The sequence below is a fragment of the Puma concolor genome, chromosome B1 (assembly GCF_028749965.1).
Source record: "Puma concolor isolate L17-30 chromosome B1, mPumCon1.1.hap2, whole genome shotgun sequence".
NCBI classification, from domain to species: Eukaryota; Metazoa; Chordata; class Mammalia; order Carnivora; family Felidae; genus Puma; species Puma concolor.
The window spans coordinates 102,494,698-102,514,828 of record NC_141670.1 but is presented as its reverse complement, the minus strand read 5'-3'; the positions used below and the strand labels follow the sequence as shown (position 1 = coordinate 102,514,828).

The window sequence follows — 20,131 nt, the reverse complement described above, 5'->3', positions numbered from 1 at the left end:
GACTTCAGTTAACACAAAAAGCATAATCAACTTCAAAGGAAGAGTTAAAGTACTAGCTATATAGAATATCAATATTATCCTAGGTGTAATCTTTATGCATAGGACAGTCCTGTGTATCACATAGCTGGGTCCTTGTGCAATGAATGCTTCTCTGTAATGCTACCTGTCACTTATTTGCATAAGAAAGACTTCAGTTGCTTTCGTAGTAATTTGTTACAAAAAATGGGCAAATCAGATAAGTTTGTATTTCCATTTTGAAAAGTTAACAATGGTCAAAACATTAAGGCCAAGTAAATATCCAGTAAAGTTCTTATCTCTAGAAGCAGATTACAAGATCTAGTACCACACCCTTACTTTAGATGACGGAAATGCCAGTTACATGTAGATCATTTTCATTTTGGTTATTATGCCAGCTCTTTTCATTGTTCTGCTTATTGATTTATGTTTTTCTCACAGTTTGTGCCACTGTTTATCTTAGAACTAAAGAATCTGGGAAAGGATTCAAGTCTTTTGACTGTGTAGTTTTTGTAAACCTGAAGTTTCCTAGATTTGAATATACAGAAATAAGCTGGGATCTGGTACACTCATTAATACGAAGCTTTAGGTTTATGTCATACATGTACATGTTGTATTTGTATGTGGAAATACAAATATGTATAAATTTTTATGGTTTTCCATATGGGTATAATTCTTTCTTCCCAATTGTAATATAAATAGTAAATGATTTTTCTTTAAAGTAAATCATTTGTTGACACCCCCTCAAACACACACTCCAGAGGTCAAGAACTATCATCAGTTTACCCTGTGAAATTGATTTTTGAACATTTACTTGAAATAATGTAGCAGCCTATTAGACTTCATTACTTGGAAAGTATTTCCAGGTCTATTTGTAAAGCTAGCTTTTCCCCCCTCCCCCGCTAAAGAGTTCAATCGAAATAAAAACGGAGAGTAGTTTCCCCTCCCACAAGAAAGACACTGCCAGAAATAAATATGGTCTATGTTACTTATTCTTCATTCTCTGTTAGTGTTTTGGGAATATTAATCATATATTAATGTTCTAATACAATTTTTTGGCATTATATGTACATTAGCTATATTCTATATAATGAACTATTCTTTTTATGCCTTAGAAATGTTAGCCACTAGAAAAAAATTGCTGTAATTTAAGAATTGGTACTGTTTCTGTGAGTAAAGTATTAATTAGCAAAGCCTTCTTCTTTACGAAGGTATCTCTGGGTTACCCTTCCAGCAGTTTCAGGGGAACCCTGGTATAAGTAAAAACGACCCCTGATTAGTCACCAGCCTCTGGACTGGGAGGAGTATGGATGTGCCATACATACCTAACTGGAAGCCACAGCTTTGGGTTTCACTAAGTGAAGTGTGTTCTTTGTTACTGGGTATATCCCCCTTCATGAAAGCTATGTTCATGGGATGGCCTAAGCCTGAGGCAGTGTGGTTCTGACAGCATCTGTGTGCTCTCGCTGCCTGATACCCCAACCTGTCCATTGTAGGGCTGGAGAATGGTCCTTGAATTCCTCCTCTGAAGAGATGTGCCTGAAAGCTCTCCTTCTGACGTGCTGAGTTCTTGTCCTGCATCCCTCTGCAGAGCTAGATTCTGTCAGACTTTGGCCCGTTGAGTCTTGCAAACTAGTTTGTTCTGAAGCCAAGCGCACTGCTGCTGGTTGAGCAGAAGGGGCAGTGCACTCTCATAAGTGTTTCATGTGAAAGCATAATAACAACTACTCATTCTTCCTTTGTTTTTCAGAAATGTGTTACGGACGAGTGTTTCTTTTTTGAACGATTGGAATCCAATAACTACAATACTTATCGGTCAAGGAAATACTCCAGCTGGTATGTGGCACTGAAACGAACTGGGCAGTATAAACTTGGACCCAAAACAGGACCTGGGCAGAAAGCTATACTTTTTCTTCCAATGTCTGCTAAGAGCTGATCTTAATAGCAGCATCTGATCTCATTTCATATGAAAGAAGATGTTTTAGAAATTTGTTAGTGAAAGAAAAAAATGTACAGCTAGCTGCTCAGTTTGGATAAATGGTCAGATAACCTTTTATCTAATACTAAATATTTAACCATTGCCTTAGTAAAGAAAAGCAATAAAAGTTCCTAGAAAAAGTATAGACTTCCACCTTTTATATAGCATTTCCCTTTATCCAGTGAAGCTTATTTAGAGCTACACTCTTTGTCATACATTTGCTTCATTTGGAAAGAGGCTTTTAAAAACAAATTTTCTTCATGGAAATTATACAAAATTGGGAAATTAAAGTCAGATATTAGTTAACCCCAAATGTCCACCACTTCATATAATATGATACACATTATCCTACACGTACAATTTACTTAACATTTTTAAAAACACAAATATGGATTTAATCCATTCCTATCATAGTTCTATAATTCTCTGGCAGTTCCTTATGATACAGTTTATAGAACAAGCCTGTGTAAACTGCTGGAAGTTCTTCCACGGTGAAATCAATCTTGTCAAACCCTTCTCTGTACCCGTAGAGAAGCAGCCTAGCAACTCTGCTGGTGATGGGAGTTGTGTTTTCAGTCTTGACCAGGTCATGGAGATCCATCCACTCACACCTTAAGCATTCACGCTGGCAAAAATTTATGGTGAATGAATATGGCTTTAAGCGACAGATGATATACATATCTGACTTCCCAAAAGCTCCGGGATTGGTGTGCTGTTGCCGAATGCTCAGAAGGGACCTGAATTCTGATTTTATACCAGTCTCTTCAAAAACTTCTCGAACTGCTGTGTCTCCTATATAAAAGAAAGATGTACAAATCAGTAAGGATCACATTTTTAGAATTTTAATCATCACAGTTTTCAGATAAAAGTAACGTTATCTAAAGGTTGAAAAGCAAAACTTCATCCTAAGAAAGGATTCAACATAAACTTGCCTTCTGGACATCCTGAAATACCAAAGTATTTTCTTACCACTGTATATCTAAGAAGCTTTTGAAATATTGAGTATTTCTTTGGCTATTTGTAGGCTTACCCACCTGTATATTTTTGGAGTCACATTTTTAATCTCTTCCTTCTCTTTCCCAGAAGTTGAAAACCTAGTTTCCTGCAGTTAATATTCCTATGTTTCTTCATAATTATCCTGTTCCTGCTCATCCATCAAAACTGCCTAAATTTATACATATTAGGATTGAGAAAATGTGATCCATTCTTCCTTACAAAAGTCTGTAGAGCTGCAGAATGTATTGAATGGAGAAATGTTCAAAGCTTTCCTGGTGATCTTGGGTGGGACTGTCAAGCCTCTGAAGTCATAGAACAGATTCATTTATAACCATTTTGTTATGTTCTTGTCAGTGGAATCCCATTATGGTCATTTGGGGCATTTCCTTTGTTTCTTGAGATTCCAAAGAACTTGGATTCATTCCTCCGACACCAACAAGCAGCAGTCATTTTATCAGAAGTGTTCAAGAAACTTGCAATTTACAGAATTTTGTAATAGTACAACAAGGATTTCACATTTATAAGGCTGATTTTTTCAATATTATGCAAATTTTTAGGGCAAAATGTTTATTGTCAACATTTTTGTGGTTGCTTTTTCTAAATCTCCAGATGAACCCCCTAAATGGGCTTTCTGTAATTTTGTGATGACCTGTCACGGACTCCCAAAGTGTTTTATGAAAAACCCTTTAAAAAGCTGCCTTCTTTGCCCAGTTTGCTGGGAAGCTTCCTAATTTCACAACTGCCAGAGCCACAGATTTTTCCTCAAAGACCCTTCTATTTCCTTGTTTGCTGTAAAGAAAATTTTATTTACCTTCTCAGTCTTATTGGTGAAGAATAGGTAAGGAAGAGGAAGTCAAGGAAAAATGTCTCAATTTCCACATAACTCTGATTAAAGACTGGCTTAAGAATTTCCTACATATGCTTTTTTTTTTTTTTTTAAATCCTAAGAAACCGCTCTGGAAATATTCATGGGAAGAGCAAAGGGTCTGAAAATATAAGACATTGGTCTGTGATTTTGAATTACATGCTGACTTCCCCTTCCCTTGAGATTTGCCATAGTTTAAACATGGTTAGAAATTACTATTTAAAACTAAAACATAAAAGAAGAATTTGTGTTAATAAAAGGAAAACCTAATGAGAAAAAGAATTTTCAGCCTGGCATGTAATACATGTTTGCTACTAAATTTGTTAAACTGCTGCACTAGTCTAAAACTTTACATGTCATTTGCTGATTTAACTATTGTTTAAATGTTTATTTTTATTCCTTAAACACTTTGAAAAATAACTGTCGGAGTCCTGTTAAACTCTTAGTACCACCAATTAAGAGTTTGGCATTTCGTTTGGAGTCTAGCCTTTTTATGTGTCATGGAAGCACAGGACAGACTTGTGAGTGAATGAATATACCCTACTCAGCAGTCACCTTAGCAGCTGACTGAAAATCAGCACTGCCCTGGGTAGTTTGATCAGTTTAACTTCAATCAAGATATCATTGACTAGACTAAAAAATGAATGGGTAGATAAGTGCTTTTGCACTTACGAGGTATGAGTAACTTCTTCCACCTCAACGTGGAAATCTTTACCCCAAGGCTTTCACCATGAATTTAAAAACTTGTAAATTTATTTAACTGCTTTATTCTGTTTTACCTTTATTTTGTACTGTAAGCTGAACTGATGTAACATTGACTGTTCTATATGTTTAACAAACATAGGAAAAACCAAGGGGGTTTTGTTTTTATGTTTGCTGACTGAGATGTTTAAATATGTCCTAGTGTTTTGTTTAGTTACAAGACAGTGAAGAGGAGTTTATTTTGTTATTTCTATTTTGTAATATTTAACAATAGGATTAGGTTGGAAAAAAATAATAGGAAAAATTGGGCAGAATGTGGGTTTTCCTACTGTTTCCCTCTGATTCTGGTGCACTGATGAGCTCTGATCAGAACCTGCTACTTTATAGTCCTTTCCCCATGCAGGGGATTCTCTTCCTGTCACTGGTAAATGGTATTTTTTTTAGAAAGGCAACTTCTCCATTTTTAACCTTGTAGATCCTTTTGTACTATTAGGGTATCATATTGAAGCCTGAGGATTGCATTCTATTTTGTATATGCCCCCCCCCCCCTTAATTTTTTTAAGCACTGTGGACAAGAGAGCTTCATTTACTTAGTAGTATTATAGAATTAAGGATTCCAAAACAAATCTGTTTCCCATGTGTTTCCCAGTTAACTAGTGTTTACTACTTAAGAGCTATATTTGTGATGGCTGTATTCTACTATATTACATACTTTCCTAAATACAGAATTTAAAGAAAATAATTTTAATAATTATTGGGTGATTTGGCTTCATCCTTTAGAATATTGTGTTAAAAGACAGAAATGCTCTGATAGAAGTCATGGTCTTTCAGAACTCTGTTTTCAGTTATTATTTCTAGCTGCTTTCAGGATTTTATTATTTCTAAGGCAAAGCTTTAATTTATAATACGCCTAGACAATATGAATGCCAGTTGCTGCTTCTAATTCCACATGGTTGAGGCATATGTATGTTGTCTAAATAGGTGGGTTGTTGTGACAACCACAAATATTTAAATTCAGAATTCACTACTTTTTTCCTTTTTTTTTTTAAACCTGGACTTAATGAGTTCTGGAGTATACTTAAACCTAAAATTATGCATGCTTGGAAATGTTTATTCATTTGCATTTAAATAGAAGTAAAAATTCAGGATCCATAAAAACTCAAAAGTCCATTCATTTGGGAAGGCAAGACTCAAAAGATGAAACTAACAAACTTCCTGTGGCCTGATTTTTGCCCAGTATGGACTGGGTAAAGTTGTAAAACAAATTTAACTAGCTCACACACAATGTCACAGATCACATAAGGATAGTATGAAATAAGTAGGTGTTCCAAAGTAAATGGTCCTTTCTTTCAGCATTTGCATCACTCCACAATCTTTTATTTCAAAAGAAGACCTAAACAACAGAATTTACGCAGAAGGTCCCTGAAGTACCTAAAAACCAAAATCTGCAATGGATAGATCTCAGTGTGGTAAATTTATTTCTGGTTTGTTAGGAATTGTCTATGTACTGTGTATGGGGCATTTTAATCTGTAACATTAAAAAAAAAATCAAGTTTCAAGTATATACACATCAAGTATATACAAATATTGAAAGATAATTTAGGAAGTTGCCTTTATATATAAATGTTGGTTAAATAGTGAACATGCACATGGAAAAAGCAATCATGGAGAAATAATACTGGTATCAAATGAGTCATCCATTGATTTATCATGATAGAGACTGCGTTTGACTCAGTGGTTAAGGAATATGTAGGAAAACTCCATATTTACTCTTTCTACTCTTTACTGTAAAATCAATAACATGGAAAGTTCTTAGCTTATTTCACATTGCCTGGTTTTAAATACTGAGCTCTGTAAGTTGTTTTAGTTGTTTAGTTGTTTTAGAGAGCTATCTCTCTTTTGAGACTTTCTCATAGGAGAGTTTTGGCTTCCTTACTATTTAAAATAAATAGCAGTCAAAATTATTATAAAGAGGAGAATTAAGTCAGTAGTGCTCTATAAGTGACTTTTAAATGGACCTCAAAATAAGTATTACTTATAAAGTTAGTATGCATGGTTGTGTGGTGAAATGGTCAAGAATTTGTGTTTTCTTACAGTTTAATTCCAGGAAAAGTATTAGTCCTATCCAAAATAACCCTAAATGCTAAACTTTACCAATGTATATGAAAAGCTTTTTATTTTCAAACAAATTAATCTAGAAGCAATCCTAAACAGAACAGGTGGTATGCTCCTAATAGTATTTTTTATACTAATGGAGTAAGTTGTAATATTACAAGTTTTGCTGCTAATTTTATATTAGCCCTGAAGTAACCTCTGAAATTTCTCAGAAAAATTAAAATCTTATTTTCAGCTATAGAGCTAAAAAGTAAACACAGAAATTTCCTAAATTTTTTCAAGCAATTAAAAATATGTAAGGTACACACCGATATCTTCTCCAGGCTCTGACAGGCCTCCTGGGAACTTCCACATATTTTTCAACTGCAATATAAAATCAGAAAATAAAGTTAACATAGCTTCAATCACTAACCCGCACATGGAGACTCGACAAAAATTGGTCAAGGAATTGAGAATTTATTTTTTGGTAATAACATGCAAATTTCTTTCATCTTCCTTCTTTACTCCTCCCTTTCTTTTTCTTGGGGGGAAACTGGTGACTTTTGAAATCTTTTCCTACCTTTTTCTCTAGGAAATAGAAGTGGTTTTGTTTGGTTAATGTGATAAATTCTGTATGAATGAAACAGTGGAGGGAAACATCTACTGAATTTGTGTAATTTTTAAAATTTTGCTGCTAGTTAACTATTAACAAATAGAGGAATCTTACAGATGCTGCTATAAATAAGTAGAAAGTACAGTATAAGTTTAATAACTAAAATATACTATTTTTAATTTTCACATTTATTTTCTGTGTTGTGTGTCTAATCAGATTTCTCTTGTCTCTGTGTTAATGATTGTATGTACAAATGTAATTGCTTTTCATGGGTAGCATGAATAAATCTGATTAGTTTAAGTTTGTGCTGTTTGTGTGTATACCATTTCATTTTTGGGGGGGAAGGAAGGACAAGTGGGAAGATCTGAGAATGAGGATACATATGGAAAAAATTGATTACAAATAATTATGAAATGGCATGGGACCATATTCTTATGGCTGACACAATTATTTTTTGTTCTATATATCCAACAGCATGATAAAAGGTGTTGAGCTTGGAGCCAGTACACTTTATGATCTTCATTCATAAAATAAGTTTATGGACCTTTTACTGGTGTGCTTTTTGACCCACTCATTTCCTGGATGAGTGCTTCATAAAGAATGTGTCATTTCCCAACTGTGCTACATTGGAGACCAGTGGCATGGTTCCCAGAGTTTCCACAGACTGTTGATTATGTGGGTACAGAATTTAGGCTTTCCACCCTTCCGTGTCTGGCTCAGACTTGAGATTAATTTATAAAGCATATTTTATTAATGTAGAAATATATCTCTGGTATAGATCTATATTAAGACAGTCTTTCAGATTTTGTTCTAAAATGGTTCCAGAAGCTATAGAAACCATGCAGTTTTTTTCCTGATAGGATGTTAGATTTTATATCTAACACCTTAAATGCTATGTCTAACAAAAGAAATGTTATAATGGTAGGGCAGAAAATACTCCCCAAAATAATAAAAGAACTTTTAAAATTTTACCTAGATTTGACTATAAATAATTGGAGATTATTAATTAAATTATAAACTTATTTGAAAAATGTTACATATAAGGATTGAAAACAGCTTACACAAATCTGATTTTGATTATTTCATAGAACTTAGGTATAAAAAGAATATATTTTTGTGGTAGTATGTGATCTTTTTTGGCACCACTTAGGTTTAAAGAGATTATCTGAAAAAAGCTTTCTTGTCCCCTGCAAGACAACTTACAGAGCTCAGTATTTAAAACCAGGCAATGTGAAATAAGCTAAGAACTTTCCATGTTACTGATTTTACAGTAAAGAGTAGAAAGAGTAAATATGGAGTTTTCCTACATATTCCTTAACCACTGAGTCAAACGCAGTCTCTATCATGATAAATCAATGGATGACTCATTTGATACCAGTATTATTTCTCCATGATTGCTTTTTCCATGTGCATGTTCACTATTCTTTTTCACTATTATTCTTTTTCACTATTATTCATGTTCACTATTATTCTTTTACATGTAGCTGTCATTTTTCCAGCACTACTTCTTGAAGAGACTATCTTTCCCCATTGTATATTCTTGCCTCCTTTGTCATAAATTAATTGGCCATATAATTTTGGGTTAATTAAAAAACATATTCCCATTAATGGGCTTAGCAGTATAAATAATAACGGCAACTTCCAGAGAAGACTGTGGAGTAGGAGGACCCTGAGCTCACCTTGTCCCATGGACACACCTAGATAACACCTGTATCAGTGTATATAACCCAGAAACTACCCAAAGACTGGCAGAACTGACTCATGGAACTCAGGTAACATGGAAGAGGGTGGGGAGGGCAGAGACATGGTCTGAAGCATTTGGCTTTGAAAACCAGAGGGGCATAATTTTGCAAGTTCCTACAATCAGCAGGGCTTAACAAATGGGATGCTATAAAAATCAGGCTGGTCTGTGGAGAGCCTAGAGGGCAAGGAACGGAGTCTCTGCACGTGGAGCACAACAAACAGCCCTGTGGAGATACAGCATAGAAGAACAGTTTAACGCCTGGGGTGTATGGGAAGGAGGTTTTGTTTGGTTTTTTACTAATCTCAGAGTGTGTGCTGGAGGGGCAGGGATCCTTGGGAGACTTCTCCAAGAGCTGGCAGGTGCCACTTTCCTCCCCTGCCTCCCAGCCTATATACATGGATACCAGCAGGAACCAATGCAGGTCCAACACTCACCACCTAATTTGCTAACAGCCTGAACTGCCGTCACATTCTCCTGCAGACCTGCCCCCTCCAATACACTGTTGGCCAGAGCCCATCCAAAGTGGTGCCACAAGGGTGGCATCATGCAAGCAGACCTGACAGGAAGCAGCACCACTCCAAAGTGACTCCTGTCCCAGGAAAAGGGAAAGATAACCACACACAACTGTGGCCCCAGCAGTAGGCTGGGGGCAGACAACTGGTCTCACTGCAGGCCTTGCCCACCAATGAAAGCCTCTCGGGGGGAAACATAGGGAAAGCACCCAGCAGTTTGGTGCTACCCTCTGGCATTGCCTGGTCTGACTCAAACCCAAGGCCGCCCCAGACTGATGCAACAACACCGGGACCAAATCCTGGCCACAACAGGCAAAGACAGCCATGGCTGGACTACTGCAAAAGCAGCTCAATTACAACAGCAGGGCACATGCAACACATTGAGACACCCTTGAAGTGCCAAATTCTGGTGAGTAGGGGAGACTGCATTATAGGGCATCCCAGGACCTCTTCTTCATAAGGCCATCAATCTCAAGAGCAGGAGATGGAGCTGACTTTCCTAACACAGAAACAGACACAGAGAGACAAAATGCAAAATCAAAGAACAGGACAAAATCACAGTAAGAAACTAAATGAACAGAGCTAAGAAATATGAATATAGTGGACTTGAGAAAAGAGGGGAGGGATCTCAATGAGACACTCAAAAATGAGACAGAAAACATAAAAACCATTCAGAAATGAAGAGCTCAATAAAAATTAAAAATACACTAGAGGGAATAAATAGTAGAGGGCACAGAAAAACGGATAGGCAACCTGGAGGACAGAGTAATAGAAAGCAATCAAACTGAACAGGAGAGAGAAAAAAAGAATAGAAAATGAAGACAGACTTAGGGAACTTAGCAATACCATCAAGCATTCATCTTATAGGAGTTCCAGGAGAGAGGGAAAAGGGGGCAAATAATTTATTTGAGGAAATAACAACTGAAATCCTCCCAAATTTGGGAAGGGAAACATCCAGATCCAGGAGGCACGTAGAGCCTCCAACAAAAATCATACTAAGGAGGTAACACAAAGATACATAGTAGTTAAAATGGCAAAAAGTAGTAAGCATTTTACAAGCAGCAAGAGAAAAGAAAACAGTAACATACAAGGAATATCCCATAAGGCTATCAGCTTATTTTTCACAGAAACTTTGCTGAGAAGGGGGTGTCATGATATATTCAAGGTCCTGAAGGAAAAAAACCTGCAGCAAGGCTATCACTTACAATAGGAGAGATTAAGAGTAACCCAAACAAAAGTTAAAGGAATTCATAACCACTAACTCATCCTTAATAGAAAAGTTAAAGGGGACTCTTCTGAGTGGAAAGGAAAGACCATAAACAAGAGTAAGAAAAGTAGGAAGTACAAAAGCAGTAAAATTAAATATATCTGTAAAAATTAGTCAAGGAACTCACAAAATAAAAGGATGTAAAGTATGACACCATATACCTAAAACATGGGAGGGCAGAGAGGAGTAGAGTAGGTTCAAACTTAAGCAGCCATCAACTTTATAATATAGATTGTTATATGCATTAGATGTTATACACAAACCTAAGGGTAACCACAAATCAAAAAAACAGTAACAGGTATGCAAAAAAATAAAGAGAAAGGAATCCAAAATATCACTAAAGAAAGTCAGCAAACTGAGCTGAGAAGGAACACAGAACTACAAAAACGACCATAAAACAAGTAACAAAATGGCAATAAGTACATACCTCTCAACAATTACTTTGAATATAAATGGATTAAATGCTTTAATCAAAAGACACAGGTGATGGAATGGATTAAAAAGACTCATCTATATGCTGCCTACAAGAAACTCATTTTTGACCTAAAGACATCTGTGGATTAAAAGTGAAAAGATGAAAAAGCATTTATCATGCACATGGATGTCAAAAGAAAGCTGAGGTAGCATTATTTATATTGGACAAAATAGACTTTAAAACAAAGACTGTAAAAATAGACAAGGACACTATGTAACTATAAAGGAAACAATCCAAGAAGATATAACAATTGTAAATATTTATGCACCAAACATGGAAGCACCCAAATACATAAAGCAGTTAATAAACGTAAGGAAGTAATCAATAGTAACATAATAATAGTAAGAGACTTTAATATCCCACCTACATCAATGGACTGATCATTGGCTTTGAATGACACATTGGAACAGACAGATCTAGCAGATACATTCAGAACATTCCACCCTAAAATAGCAGAATACACACTCATGTGCATATGGGGCAGTCTCTAGAACAGATCATGTATTAAGCTACAAAAAAGTCTGAACAAATTCAGAAAGTCACACCATGTATCTTTTCTGACTACAACACTATGACACTAGAAATAAAGAAAAAATATGGAAAAGAACACAAATACAGGTCTATTATATAATGTTCACTAAACAATGAATGGGTCAACCAAGAAATTAAAAGAGGAAATAAAAGAGGAAATAAAAAAAATACATGGAAACAAGTGAAAATGAAAACCCAGCAGTCCCAAATCTTTAGCAAAAGCTGTTCTAAGAGGGAGATTTACAGCAATACAGGTTTATCTCATGAAGCAAGAAAAATCTCAAACTACCTAACCTTACACTTAATGGAGGTAGGAAAAGAAGAAAAAACAAAACTCCAAATACATAGAAGGAAGGAAATAAAGATTGGAGAAGTTAACAAAATAAAAACTAAAAGACTAGAATAGATGAATGAAAACAGGAGCTGGTTCTTTGAAAAGATCAACAAAATTGATAGACCTTTAGCCAGACTCATAAAACAAACAACAACAACAACAACAACAAAACAGGAGAAAGGACTCAACAAAATCAGATATGAAAGAGGAGAAATAACAATTGATACCAGAGTAATACCAAAGATAATAAGAGAGTATTACAAAAAAAATTACATGCCAACACATTGGACAGCCTAGAAGAATTGGATAAATTCCTAGAAACATAAAACCTCCCAAAATGAATCAGGAAGAATTAAGTAATTTGAACAGACTAATTACCAGCAATGAAATCATTAATAAAAAACACTCCCAACAATATTCTAGGACCAGACAGCATCACAGGTGAATTTTACCAAACATTTAAAGAAGAGTTAATACCTGTTCTTCTCAAACTATTCCAAAAAATGGAAGAGAAAGGAAAGCTTCCAAATTCATTCTATGAGGCAAGCATTACTCTGGTACCAAAACCACATAAAGACACTACAGAGAAAGAGAACTATAGACCAATATATTCTGATGAATATAGATGCAAAAGTCCTCAAAAAAATACTAGCAAATCAAATCCAACAATACATTAAAAAAATCACTTGCCACAATTAAGGGATTTATTCCTGGGATGCAAGGGTGGTTCAATATTCACAAATCAATTGATATGATACATCACATGAACAAGAGAAGGGAAAAATCGTATGATCATTTTAATAGATGCAGAAAAAAGCATTTGACAAAGTACAACATCCATTCATGATAAAAACCCTCAAAAGTATGATTAGAGGGAACATGCCTCAATGGCATAAAGACCATATATGAAAACCCACAGCTAATATCAAACCCAATAGTGAAAAATTGAGTTTTTCCCCTAAGATCAGGAACAAGACAAGAATGTCCACTCTCACCACTTTTATTCAACATAGTACTGGACATCCTAGCTACAGCAATCAGACAACAAAAGAAATAAAAGGTATCCAAATTAGTATGGAAAAAGCAAAACTCCCACTATTTGCAGATGACATGACACTACATGTAGAAAACCTGCATGAGTCAACCAAAAAACGTCTAGAACTTATAAATGAATTTGGTAAGGTCACAGAATACAAAATCAATACACATTTCTATACGTTAATAATGAGGTAGCAGGAAAGGAATTAAGAAAACAATCCCATTTACAATTGCACCCAAAATATAAGATACCTAGAAATAATCCTAACCAAAAGGTGAAAGACCTGTACTCTGAAAACTAAAAAACACTGATGAAATTGAGGACGACACAAACAAATGGAAAGATATCTGATGCTCACGGATTGGAATAACAAATATTGTTAAAATGTCCATACTACCCAAAGCAATCTATATATTTAATGCAATCCCTATCAAAGTACCAACAGCATTTTTCAGATAACTAGAACAAAGAATTGTAAAATTTGTATGGAACCACAAAAGACTCTGAATAGCCAAAGTGATCTTGAAAATGAAGAATAAAATAACAATTTAAAAACTTTAAAAAAAGAAAATGAAGAATAAAAAATTTAAGTATCACAATCTCAGATTTCAAGTTATACTACAAAGCTAATTAAAACTGTGTAATACTGGCACAGAAACAGACACATAAGTCAATGGAACAGAATAGAGAGCCCCAAAATAAACCTACGAGTACATGGTTAATCTTTGACAAAGGAGGCAAGAATATGCAATGGGACAAAGCCTCTTCAACAAATGGTGCTGGGAAAACTGGACACCTACGTGCAAAAGAATGAAAATGGACCACTTTCTTATAAAATGGATTAAGTACTTAAATGGAGACTTAAAACCATAGAAATTCAAGAAGAGAGAACAAGCAGTAATTTCTCTGAAATCGGCCACAAGCAACATTTTTCTAGATACGTCTCCTGAGGCAAGGGAAACAAAAGCAAAAATAAACTATTGGGACTAGAACAAAATAAAAAGCTCTGTATAGCAAGGAAACCGTGAACAAAACTAGAAGACAAACTACTCACTGCAAGAAGTTATCTGCAAGTGACATATGTAATAAAGTGTTAGTATCCCGAATACATAAAGAACTTACACAACTCAATACCAAAAAATAATCCAATTAAAAAATGGGCAGAAACAGGTACATTTTCCCAAATAAAATATACACATGGCCAACAGACACATGAAGATGTTTCTAGGAATTTATCCATTTCTTCCAGGTTGTCCAATTTGTTGGCATGTAAGGGAAATGCAAATCAGATACAGAAAGAAGCCTTTTTTGTTCCCCTTATCTGATTAAAGGCAGAGCTTTCTGACAAGCTGCCATAAATCCCCTTGGTTCGAACTTCCAGCCAAGGAAGGAAACCTAGATGAGAAATTACATAAACAAATATGAGAAATTACCATACATATTTCACACCTCTCTCTTGCACTGATATACAAACCCCTACTTCTAGTTGTTCAGGCAGCACTCCCCAAACTTTTCTCCTACTAACCTGTTGTCAATTAATTCACAGGCTCCCCAACCACCGAACGCGGAAGAGGAAAAGTTCCCAACACTACTTTATGACTTAACTCTCTGGTTGTGTTTCCCAATCTGTGAAATGAGGAGGAGAATAGGTTGCCATGATGTATAAAGCAGCTACATAATACAGAGCACAAGTAATAATCTTTTGCTGGTAGAGTCAAGCTTCCATGTTGATGGCTGCTGACTGATTAGGATGGTGGAAGCTGAAGCCTGGGGTGGCCGTGGCAATTTCTTAAAACAATAAAGTTTGCTACATCCACTGACTCTTCCTTTCATGAATGATTTCTCTGTATCATGAGATGCTGTTTAAAAGCATTTTATCCACAGTAGAACTTCTTTCAAAATTGGGAATCAGGGCATCGGTTAAGCGTCCAAATTCGGCGCAGGTCATAATCTTGTGGTCTGTAAGTTCAAGCAGTATATTGTGCTCTGTGCTGACAGCTCAGAGCCTGGAGCCTTCTTTGGATTGTGTTTCCCTCTTTCCTGCTCCTCCCCTGCTCACGTTCTTCTCTCTCAAAAATAAAAAATTAAAAAACATGTCAAAATTGGTAATCAATCCTCTCAAACCCGCTGCTGCTTTATCAACTAAATTTATGTAATATTCTAAATCCTTTGTTTCATTTCAATAATCCTCATTGCATCTTCATCAGGAGTACATTCCATCTCAAGGTGGCTACCCTAAATAAGAGATTTTCAATATAGATGAAAAGAGCCTTATTTTTTTTTTTTAAATTTTTTTTTTTTCAACGTTTATTTATTTTTTTGGGACAGAGAGAGACAGAGCATGAACGGGGGAGGGGCAGAGAGAGAGGGAGACACAGAATCGGAAACAGGCTCCAGGCTCCGAGCCATCAGCCCAGAGCCTGACGTGGGGCTCGAACTCACGGACCGCGAGATCGTGACCTGGCTGAAGTCGGACGCTTAACCGACTGCGCCACCCAGGCGCCCTGAAAAGAGCCTTATTGAAGGCTTTCAATTTATTTTGTCCAGACTATCAGAAGATTCACTTTCTATCGTAGCTCTAGCCTTTAAAAATACATTACTTAAATAATAAGACTTGAAAGTTGAAATGAATCCTTGATCCATGAGCTACAGACTGGATGCTGTGTTAGCAGGCATGAAAACAACATGAATCTCATTGTACATTTCCATCAGTGCTCTTGGGTGACTAGGTGCATTGTCAATGAGCAGTCATATTTTGAAAGGAATCTTCTTTTCTGAGCAGGTCTCAATGTTGTAATGTAAACTGTTGTGTTGTCATCTAGGCTTTGTTGTTCCATTTATAGAACACAGGCTGAAGATTTAGCATAATTCTTAAGGACCTTGGTATTTTTGGAATGGTAAATGTACACTGGCTTCAACTTAAAGTCACCAGCTGGGATGGCCCCTAACAAGAGTGTCAGCATGTCATTTGAAGCTCTGAAGCCAGGCATTGACTCTTCCTCTCTGGCTATGAAAGTTTTAGATGGCATCTTCTTCCAATAGAAGGCTATTTTGTCTACACTGAAAACCTGTTTTTTAGTATAGCCACCTTCATAAATTATCCTAGCTAGATCTGGATAACTTGCTACAGCTTGTTTCAACTCTTGCTGCTTCACCTTGCACATCTGTCATGGAGATGGCTTCTGTTCTTAAACCTCATGAATCTCTGCTAGTTTCACACTTTCCTGCAGCTTTCTCATCTCTTTCAGCCCTCATAGAACTGAAGAAAGTTAGAGAGTCTTGCTCTGGATTAGGCCTTGGCTTAAGGGAATGTTGGGGCTGGTTTGATCTTCCATCCAGATTACTTAAACTTTCTCTTTATCAGCAATAAGGCTGTTTCACTTTCTCAGGGAGTAGCGCTTTTAATTTCTGTCAAGGACTTCTCCTTTGCATTAACACCTTGGCTAACTGTGTGGTGTCAGAGGCCTAGCTTTCAGCATCTCTTGGGTTTTAACATGCCTTACTAAGCTTAATCATTTTCTAGCTTTTAATTTAAAGTGAGAAATGTGTTGTGGAAAGTGAGAGATCTTTTGTCCATTTCTTGAATGGATTATTTGTTTTTTGGGTGTTGAGTTTGCTAAGTTCTTTATAGATTTTGGATACTAACCCTTTATCTGACATGTCATTTGCAACTATCTTCTCCCATTCCATCAGCTGCCTTTTAGTTTTGTTGTTTCTTTTGCTGTGCAGAAGCTTTTTACCTTGATGAGGTCTCAATAGTTCATTTTTGCTTTTGTTTCCCTTGCCTCCGGAGACATGTCTAGAAAGAAGTTCCTGCAGCTGAGATCAAAAAGGTTGTTGCCTGTTTTCTCCGTTTGGGTTTTGATGGATTTCCTATCTTACATTTATGTCTTTCATCCATTTTGAATTTTATTTTTGTGTATGGTGTGAGAAGGTGGTCTGGTTTCATTCTCATGCATGTCTCCGTCCAGTTTTCTTAGCACCAATTTTGAAGAGACTGTCTTTTATCTTTGAAAAAAATTTCTTTTTCATGTTTATTTATTTTGAGAGAGAGCACACACATGAGTGAGTGGGAGAAGGTCGGCGGGTGGGGGGAGAGAGAATCCCAAGCAGACTCCACGATGACAGTGCAGAGCTGAATGTGGTTTTAGTCTCATGAATGGTGAGATCATGACCAGAGTTCAAATCAAGAGTCAGACACTTAAACAACTGAGCCACCCAGGTGCCCTGAGACTGTCTTTTTCCCATTGGATACTCCTTCCCTTTGTCAAAGACAGTTGGCCATACATTTGTGGGTCTATTTCTGGGTTCTCTATTCTGTTCCATTGATCTATGTGTCAGTTTTTGTGCCAGTACCATACTGTCTTGATGATTACAGCTCTGTAATACAGCTTGAACTCCAGGATTGTGATGCCTCCAGCTTTTTTTCTTTTCCCCCAACACTACTTGGCTATACAGGGACTTTTCTGGTTCCATACAAATTTTAGAATTGCTTGTTCTAGCTCTGTGAAGAATGCTGGTGTTATTTTGATAGAAATTGAACTGAATGTATAGATTGCTTTGAGTAGTATAGACATTTTAACAATATTTGTTCTTCTATCCATGAGCATGGAATGTTTTTCCATTTGTTTGTATCTTCCTTAACTTTTTTTAAATTTAATTTATTTTTTTAAATTTACATTCAAGTTAGTTATCATATAGTACAACAATGATTTCAGGAGTAGATTCCTTAATGCTCTTTACCCATTTAGCCCATCCCCCCTCCCACAACCCCTCTAGTAACCCTCTGTTTGTTCTTCATATTTAAGAGCCTCTTACGTTTTATCCCCCTCTCTGTTTTTTACACTATTTTTGCTTCCCTTCCCTTATGTTCATCTGTTTTGTATCTTAAAGTCCTCATATGAGTGAAATCATATATTTGTCTTTCTCTGACTAATTTTGCTTAGCATAATACCCTTTAGTTCCATCCGTGTAGTTCCAAATGGCAAGATTTCATTCTTTTTGATTGTTGAGGAATACACCATTGTGTGTGTGTGTGTGTGTGTGTGTGTGTGTGTGTGTATCGCATCTTCTTTATCCATTCATTCATAATAATACCATAATAGTACGGGACTCCAACACCCCACTTACAAAAATGGACAGATTATCTAAGTAGAAAATCAACAAGGAAACAATGGCTTTGAACGACACACACTGCATCAGATGGACTTAACGGATATATTCAGAACATTTCATCCTAAAGCAGCAGAATATACATTCTTTGCTAGTGCACATGGAATGTTCTCCCGAATAGATCACATACTAGGACACAAATCAGCCCTCAACAAGTACAAAAAAGATCACGATCATACCATGTGTATTTTTAGACCACAACGCTGTGAAACTTGAAATCAACCACAAGAAACAATTTGGAAAGATAACAAATACTTGGAAACTAAAGAACATTCTTTCTACTAAAGTCTGAATGGGCTAATAACCAAGAAGTTAAAGAGGAAATTAAAAAGTACATGGAAGCCACTGAAAATGATAAACCACAGTCCAAAACCTCTGGGATGCAGCAAAGGCGGTCATAAGAAGGAAGTATATAGCAATCAAGGCCTTCCTAAAGGAGGAAGAAAGGTCTCAGATATACAACCTAACCTTATACCTTAAAAAGGTGGAAAAAGAACAGCAAATAAAACCCCAAAGCAGTAGAAGACAGGAAATAATAAAGATTAGAGCAGAAATCAGTGCCATTGAAACCAAAAAAAAAAAAAAAACAAAAAACCAGTAGAACAGATCAATGAAACCAGAAGCTGGTTCTTTGAAAGAATTAGCAAAACTGATAAACCACTAGCCCGTTTGATCAGAAAGAAAAAGGATTGGACCCAAATAAATAAAATCAAGACTGAAAGAGAGGAGAGATCACAACCAACACAGCAGAAATACAAACAATAATAAGAGAATCTTATGAGCAATTATACACCAACAAAATGGGCAATCTGTAAGAATGGACAAATTCCTAGAAACATATAAACTACCAAAACTGAAAAAGGAAGAAATAGAAAATTTGTACAGACCCATAACCAATAAAGAAACAGAATTAGTAATCAAAAATCTCCCAAAAAACAAGAGTCCAGGGCCAGAAAGCTTTCCAGGGGAATTCCACCAAACATTTAAGGAAGGGTTAACACCTATTCTCTTGAGGCTATACAAAAAAAATAGAAATGGAAGGAAAAGTTCCAAACTCTTTCTAGGAAGAGATCATTACGTTGATTCCAAAACCAGACAAAGACTCCACTAAAAAGAAGAACTATAGACCAATTTCCCTGATGAACACGGATGCAAAAATCCTCAACAAGATATTAGCCAACCGGACCCAACAATACATTAAAAAAATTATTCACCACAGCCAAGTGGGATTTATCCTAGGATGCAGGGCTGGTTCAATATCCACAAAACAATCAATGTGATTCATCAAATCAATAAAAGAAAGGACAAGAACCATACGATCCTCTCAATAGATGCAGAGAAAGCATTTGACAAAATACAGCATCCTTTCTTGATAAAAACCCTCAAGAAAGTAGGGATAGAAGGACTACACCTCGAGATCATAAAAGCCATACATGAAAGACCTGCTAATATCATCCTTAATGGGGAAAAACTGAGAGCTTTCCCCCTAAGGTCAGGAACAAGATAGGGATGTCCACTCTCGCCACTCTTATTCAACATAGTATTGGAAGTCTTTGAATCTGCAATCAGACAACACAAAGAAATAAAAGGCATCCAAATCGGCTAGGAGGAGGTCAAACTTTCACTCTTTGCAGTGACATGATATTCTATATGGGAAACCCAAAAGATTCCACCAAAAAACTGCTAGAACTGACTGATCCATGAATTCAGCAAAGTTGCAGGATGTAACATCAATGCACAGAAATCGGTTGCATTCCTATACACCAATAATGAAGCAACAGAAAGAGAAATCAA

The 20,131-nt window shown here is 36.1% G+C and overlaps 2 protein-coding genes across 3 annotated transcripts in view; one reads left to right on the top strand and one right to left on the bottom strand.

Moving 5' to 3' along the window:
• FGF2 (fibroblast growth factor 2) overlaps nt 1-7,563 on the top strand; it is a 66,213-nt gene extending 58,650 nt beyond the window's left edge. For both annotated transcript variants that reach the window (XM_086704278.1, XM_086704280.1), the window contains exon 3: nt 1,766-7,563. In XM_086704278.1, the coding sequence (XP_086560404.1) occupies nt 1,766-1,951 (186 nt within the window). In that variant the 3' untranslated portion in view covers nt 1,952-7,563. The remainder of the gene's footprint in view (nt 1-1,765) is intronic.
• Nucleotides 2,137-20,131, bottom strand: part of NUDT6 (nudix hydrolase 6) — a 41,430-nt gene continuing 23,435 nt past the window's right edge. The window contains exons 4-5 of the mRNA XM_025922311.2: nt 6,980-7,034; nt 2,137-2,785 (exon numbers count right to left, since the gene is read on the bottom strand). Of these exons, the coding sequence (XP_025778096.1) occupies nt 2,388-2,785; nt 6,980-7,034 (453 nt within the window). The 3' untranslated portion in view covers nt 2,137-2,387. The remainder of the gene's footprint in view (nt 2,786-6,979; nt 7,035-20,131) is intronic.